Source organism: Alexandromys fortis, unplaced genomic scaffold (assembly GCF_014885135.2).
Source record: "Alexandromys fortis isolate MF-2015 unplaced genomic scaffold, M_Fortis_MF-2015_v1.1 scaffold_242, whole genome shotgun sequence".
In the NCBI taxonomy this organism is placed as follows: Eukaryota; Metazoa; Chordata; class Mammalia; order Rodentia; family Cricetidae; genus Alexandromys; species Alexandromys fortis.
Genome location: NW_026068123.1, coordinates 771,789 through 778,843, shown reverse-complemented (window position 1 = coordinate 778,843; position 7,055 = coordinate 771,789). Strand labels below are relative to the sequence as shown.

Sequence of the window (7,055 nt, the reverse complement as noted above, 5' to 3'; positions counted from 1 at the left end):
TATATAAAACCAAAAATCCAAAAAGTTTCCCAGCTTCTGTGCAGCCATATTACAATGAGGACAAGTTGTAGGTGGTGGTCCCTGCAAGGGTCCTCTGGTCCCCCTGCCCCTCACCAGAGTGCCCTCTCACCCCAGGCTCTGACATCATCATGCAGCTGGACGATGTGGTGAGCAGCACAGTGACAGGCCCTCGAGTGGAGGAGGCCATGCACAGGTCTGTGTATGTGTGGGTTGTGCGTGCGTGGGAGAAGGATTTGGATCGTGTGCTTCTCTTACGTCTCCCTAGCCACTGGAGGTTCTGTGACCTGCCCGGGACCCTCTTGCAGGTCAGTGCGCTGGCTGGACAGATGCATTGCAGCCCATCAGCACCGGGACAAGCAGAACCTCTTTGCTATCATCCAGGGGGGACTGAATGCCGACCTTCGGACCACTTGCCTGAAAGGTAGAGTCGGGTTCTGGTAGAGGTGCTCCAGGTCCAGGCAAAGGACGATGCTTTGGCATCGCTGTTAACTGGCAAGTGCAAGATACATGAGTCAAACGCCCTGAGGCAGTGTGCAGTAGGGCCGGTCTAGAAAATGGAAGTAATGGAGGCAAATACTGGTCCCAAGTTGAGTCTTTGTTTATCCCCCAACCGGTTCTCGCCACCATGTGGATTCTGGGGATGGAACTCAAGTGCTTTTGCCCGCTGAGCCCTTTTCAATATTTTGTTGAAATACTCATCAGCTTATGACAGGCTTCCATGTAGCCCAGGCTGGCCTGGACCTCACTATGTAGCAGAGGACGGTCTTGTACTTATCCTCCTGCCTCCACTTCTGAGTGCTGAGATCACGGGCATGCACCACCAAACTCAGACGATTTGTTGCTGAGTTGAACCCAGGACTTGATGCATAATACTCAAGCCCACTACTGAGTCACAGCCCGCCCCACTTTTGGAACTAGTTCTCCTGTAGTTCAGAGTGGCCTTGAGTTCCTGAATCTCCTGCCTCTCGAGTGCTGGGATCCCAGGGGCATCTTTGTTCTCTGGATTTGGAACCTTGTTTCTAGAAAATGGTAGATTCAGGAGAACATTTGGCTTTCTCCTGTGTGAACTGAGGGCCATGGGCCTGTTCTGATGATCAGAGTAGAAAGCATTGGGTCGATGAGCTGGCTGAGTGGCTGGAGAAGCTTGCTGCCAATACTCACAATCTCGGTTTGATCCCTGGAACTCACGGATTCTGCAAGTTGTGCCCTGAGCACTGTGTGATGAATGCATTCATGTCTCATGAATACACAAATAAACGTAATACAAATGAGCCTTGCGTTCAGCCAGTGGGCACTCAGCAGTGGCAGCATGGGTCCCCAGCAGGAGCCTTTGCCTCTGTCCCTCCCTTCCTTTTGGAATGTGTCTGGGGCAGGGTCTTTCCTGGGGGCTTTCAGATGGTCACCCTCATTAGAGTTGGAAAGACTGTTATTGGAAATGGGATTTGTTTTGTGTGGATGTTTGCTGGTGATTGGACGAAGTGCCTTGCCCCTGCTAGGTGAACACTCTACCACTGAGCTACACCCCTGCCCAAAATGGGTTTACTACATCTAAAACTACTGAGCATCTTAGTCCTTCTTGAGGTTGTGAAACTGTTACAACATTCCCCACCCCCTTTCTTTCTTCCTGTCTCTAATCTTTGTTTCTTACAATTTTTGAAATTAATCATTTAATTTTTGAGACAGGGTCACCATGCCTGGAGAAAGTTACTTTTATTTTCTGTGTATGAATATTTTTCTGTATGTATGTATACCACATGTATGCAGGACTCAGGAAGGCCAGAAGAGGGTGTTGGGTCTTCTGGAACTGGAATTGCAGATGGCTGTGAGCCATGTGGATGCTGAGATCTGGCCCTGGTCCTCTTGAGAGAACAGCAGGGCTCTTGTCCACTTGGGCCGCCAGCTCCTTACCCTCTCCCTTCCTCTTTTTTCGTTTTGTTTTGGTTTGGTTTGGTTTGGTTTTCAAGACAGGGTTGCTCTGTGTAACAGTTCTGCCTGCCCTGCAGCCCTGGAACTCGCTCTGTAGATTAGGTTCACCTTGATCTCACAGAGATCCGCCTGCCTCCGCCTCCCAGGTGCTGGGATTAAAGGCGTGCAGCACCTCGGCCCAGCTTTCCCTTCCTTCTTTATGTAACCCAGATTGTTCTGGGACTCACTGTGTAGCCCAGGCTCCTGAGTGGCTGGGATTCCAGGGTGTATCCAAACAACTGGCTCAAGGCTTTGTTTTATGGTTTTGTGGTAAATTAGTGGAAGATCCGCTGAGGGAAATCCAGCATGGTGACTAGAATACACTCTGACCTTTGGTAACACCACAAAATCCTAACTCCTCCTAAACTGGGGCCATGTGTTCTTTCAGAGATGACCAAGAGGGATGTCCCGGGCTTCGCCATCGGAGGACTGAGTGGGGGAGAGAGCAAGGCGCAGTTCTGGAAGATGGTGGCTTTAAGTACTTCCATGCTGCCTAAGGACAAGCCAAGATACCTGATGGGGGTTGGGTATGTTGGGGTGAAGGAGACATAGCACCAAGCCCTGCTGTGGGGGGCAGATCCTTCTGGAAAGAAGAGCATTACTGGGGAACTAATGAGTGGTCAGGTTGGCGACTGCCTGATGCTAACAATGTTCTGGGGTATCCTCAGCTATGTATGGAGTAAGAGGCAAGCCTGGGCTACATAAAACAGTCTCAGAACAAAAATAGATAAGAGAGAAGACTTGGCTGTCATCTGAGATGTAGTTGGGGGTGAAGGGAGGCCTGGGAACCCCTCTTGAGGCTCACTTTCCGTTCCTTACCCTCCCATGGCTGCACCCCAGCTATGCCACTGATTTGGTAGTCTGCGTGGCTCTTGGATGTGACATGTTCGACTGTGTATACCCCACACGGACAGCGGTGAGGCCTGGCCCGGGCAGGGGGACTGGAGGTACCGGGAGCCCGTGCCATTCATGATCTTGACCTTCCTTGCCTCCAGCGCTTTGGCTCTGCTCTTGTACCCACTGGGAACCTGCAGTTGAAGAAACAGCAGTACGCCAAGGATTTCAGTCCCATAAACTCGGAGTGTCCTTGTCCCACCTGCCAGAAGTAGGTCTTGGAAGTTGGGGACTGGAGGGGGCGGGGCTCAGGCTACCTGTAGCCACGAATTCTGTGACCCACAGGCACAGCCGCGCCTTCCTGCACGCCCTGCTGCACAGCGACAACACCGCAGCTCTGCACCACCTCACTGTGCATAACATTGCCTATCAGGTGGTCTGGGGACCGGGTCGGGACAGGGTAGGGTGGGCACTGGAACAGGGAAAGGAGGGGCATTGGCTCTGAGGACAGGGTAGGTTGAAGTTGAGATGGGGGCCTAATATGGCTCCTTTTCATTTGAGGGTGTGGTGTGGGTCAGTGGCACAAGTTCTCTCTTTGGGGGTATAATGAGTTTGGGCCATAAGGACCTTGGGGGTATGCTTCATCTAGAGGGTGTGGCATGGGCAGAACCCTCAAGCATGACTTGTTCTGCCTTGGGTTTATGATGGGGGCTCTTGGCACATCTGGTGCCTTGTGGGTACTCCTGAACTACTGGTGGCCTACACCCAAGAGATACTAACGCCTGCCCCCTCCCGCAGCTGCAGCTCCTGAGCGCCATGCGAAGCAGCATCTTGGAGCAGCGCTTTCCTGACTTCGTACGAAACTTCATGCGCACCATGTATGGGGACCACAGCCTCTGTCCTGCCTGGGCTGTTGAAGCACTGGCCTCTGTGGGAATCATACTCACATGACCTGGGTACTGGGGAGGACGCTGGCGCATGGGGGTCCTGAAGGATTGTTTTTATAAAAAGATTTTGTTGCTGCCTTTTGTTTTCATCTGAGATGTGGTGTCTTCTTGGGGAGGTGGCCTGTCTGTCTTCTTCCTGGTCCCAAGCTTCACTGTAGTTGGAAGTCTCACTTCCCAGGAAGAAGTAACAGGGAGTGGTGGCGGGTCCATTGATGGGGTCTGGGGGGAGTTGTGGGGGAAAGGGGAGCTCTGTGGGGGTCCCAGAGAAAGGCTCAGCCAGGCAAAGTTGGGGAGGTGGCCCCGAGGGCTTGAGTCTGAGCCTAGTGGTTCTCAGCGCAATCCTAGCTCTTAGTTGTTGGATAGCTGCAAGTTCAAGGCCAACTTGGTTTTCATGGCCAGTCAGGGGTACTGAGTAAGATCCTTTCTCAATAAAAACAAAACAAAACAAAAATAACCATAGCATCAGTGGGGTACCGGGGAACCACCAGGCACAGCCCACCTTTTTTTTTTTAACTTTAAGATAAGGTTTCTCTGTGTAGCCCTGCTTTCTTGCGACTTACTCTGTAGACCGGGCTGGCCTTGAACTCACAGAGATCCACCTGCCTCTGCTTCCCAAGTGCTGGGATTAAAGAAGGTGTGTACTTTCTTTCTTTGTTTTCTTCTTTTACTTTTAAAATTTTATTTATTTTTTATTTTTAAAAATTTTATATGCATTGAGTTTTTTGTTGGTGTTGTTGGTGTTTGTCTTTTTGTTTGGTTTGGTTTTGTTTGGTTTGGTTTTTTGAGACAGGGTTTCTCTGTATAGCTTTGAAGCCTATCCTGGCACTAGCTCTTGTAGACCAGGCTGGCCTCAAACTCACGGAGATTCACCTGTCTCTGCCTCCCAAGTGCTGAGATTAAAGGCTTGCACCACCACCGCTCGGCTTGTTTTGGGTTTTTTGCTTTCATATATGTCTGTGTTAGGGTGTTGGAGCCCTTCGAACTGGAGTTGTGGACCTTGTGAGTGTCCATGTGGGTGCTGGGAATCTGAAAGAGCAGTCAGTGATCTTAACTCCTGAGGAGCCATCTCTCCAGCTCCTATTTCTTTCCTTTCCTTTTTATGTCATTTTTAAAGATAGGGTTTTTCTATGTAGCCTTAGCTGTCCTGGAACTTGCTCTCTAAACCAGGCTGTTTTTTTTTTTTACCAGGCTGGTTTTGAACTCAGAGATCTGCCTGCCTCAGCTTCTGCCTTGTGTGCTCCTCCACCACCCGTCTGGCGGCTCCTTCTTGAGGTCAGGGTGTCGTAGCCACCCTGGAAGACTTCACTGTTATTCTTTCCTGGTTGCCAGCAGAGCCAAGGTCACCAAAATGGAGTGGCAGCTTTCTTTTCTTCTCTACGCTTCATCCGGTGGGCACAGGCTTAGCTCTGCGTAGCTCTCAGTGCTCCTGCTGATAATAGGTGTGACTGAGTAAATGTTCACACCATGCAAGTGCAATGTTTCTTTCTCTGTCCCGCCAGCCAGCTCCCAAGTCCTGACATGGAGACTTATATTGAAAGCTCTGCCTATAGCTTAGGCGTGTTCCTAACTAGCTCTTATAACAAATTAACCCATTTCTGTTATTCTATGTTTTACCATGTGGTTTTTTTTTTTTTTTTTTACCGTTCTTTATTCTGTATGTCCGACTTCCTCTATGTCTCATTGGCTTTTTCTCTGCATCTTGATTATCTCCTCCTGCTTCCTCTCTCTGCCTGGAAGCCCCGCCTATACCTCATGCCTAGCTATTGGCTGTTCAGCTCTTTATTAAACCAATCACAGCAATACCTCTTCACACCCCATAACAGGCTTGTGGTGGAGACCACGCCCAAGGCGAAGCCTGCCTGACCTGTGTCCCTCACCTTTGTTCTAGTCCCTGTGCTGCTAGCTGTTTGCTTTTCTTCTTGAGACAGGGTCTAACTAGCCCCATCTGGCCTAGTGCTCTCAATGTAGGCCAAGGTTGGTCTTGAGCTCACAGAGACGTCTGCCTGTGCCTTCCCAGTGCTGGGACTGAAGGCATGTGCTATCCACCAGACACCATTTTACTTTTTTTACATTCGAGACAGGGTTTCTCTATATAGCCCTGGCTGTCTTAGAATTTGCTCTATAATCCAGGCTGGGCTCGAACTCAGAGGTATTTTGTTTTGGTTTGGTTTGGTTTTTCTAGACAGGATTTCTTTGTAGCTTTGGAGCCTGTCCTGGAACTCGCTCTATAGACGAGGCTGGCCTCACACTCACAGAGATCCGCCTGCCTCCCAAGTGCTGGGATTAAAGGCGTGTGCCACCACTGCCCACCTAAGTGGTTGAGCTTTAGTGCTCTGATTTTATTCTTTTTATAGCTAAGGTTTTCCCTCTGTCATCATCTCTCTCACGGCCTCAGCAGAACTCCTGTACCACCTCCCGGCAGCTGCTTTCCAGAGTGTCCATTGCACCAGCCTCCTCACTGGACTCCCTACTCAGATAGTTCAGCACGGCGTGGCAGTGCATGGCCATAATCCCTCCCCAAATCCAAGAGGCTGGAGCGGGAAGATTGGGTGTTCTAGGCCAGCCTGGGATATGTAGTAAGATGGGTCAGCCTGAGCTACACAGACTGTGACTCAAGTAAACAAACCACACTAAAAGGAAACCAATGTGCCTGGGACCCTGGCATGTAAAAGAGCTCTTTGTCCCTAATAAACTGGTGTGGCAGGTCCTGCAATCCCAGCACTTCAGAGTTAGAGGCAGGGGTGTTAAAGGCAAGGCCCTCAGCTACACAAGCTGACTAAATGAGGCTCTGTCAAAAATAAATACCACCACTCCCCCAAAATGCAGTTCGCAGGACCCCCAGTTATGCCTGCAAAATAGTGTGACCTGCATTCGTGCTTTAGGGAGTAGATCCCCAAGTTCCACTGGGCAATTAAAAGGTCTAGAATGTAGTAAAGTTGAAGAAATAGGGAAACAGCTGTGGAATATTGGCTTCCTTTTTAAGATGGCTGGGGGTGGGTGGATTGGCGCCTGGAGAGATGGTGGATCAGATCCACAGGACCCCAGTATAAGCCCGAGCATGGTGGTGAGCATGTGTAACCAGTTCTGGCAGGGTTAGTCAGCAGCTATTCTGGCTGAATTCACCAGTTCCAGGCTCTAAGAGATCCTATTCCAAAATAGAAGATCGGAGAATGCTTGATGTCAAACTATGACCTCCACGTGCACAGGGCAGGGGCTGCAGATACAGCTTAGGGTGCTGTTCTTTCTTTCTTTCTTTCTTTCTTTCTTTCTTTCTTTCTTTCTTTCTTT

At 50.0% G+C, this 7,055-nt stretch overlaps 1 protein-coding gene across 1 annotated transcript in view; it reads left to right on the top strand.

The window, feature by feature from the left end:
- Positions 1–3,856, top strand: part of Qtrt1 (queuine tRNA-ribosyltransferase catalytic subunit 1) — a 6,587-nt gene extending 2,731 nt beyond the window's left edge. The window contains exons 4-10 of the mRNA XM_050125591.1: positions 136–214; positions 327–442; positions 2,375–2,513; positions 2,827–2,902; positions 2,982–3,091; positions 3,166–3,253; positions 3,619–3,856. Coding sequence (XP_049981548.1) covers positions 136–214; positions 327–442; positions 2,375–2,513; positions 2,827–2,902; positions 2,982–3,091; positions 3,166–3,253; positions 3,619–3,771 — 761 coding nt within the window. The 3' untranslated portion in view covers positions 3,772–3,856. The remainder of the gene's footprint in view (positions 1–135; positions 215–326; positions 443–2,374; positions 2,514–2,826; positions 2,903–2,981; positions 3,092–3,165; positions 3,254–3,618) is intronic.
- Positions 3,857–7,055: the final 3,199 nt, after the last annotated feature.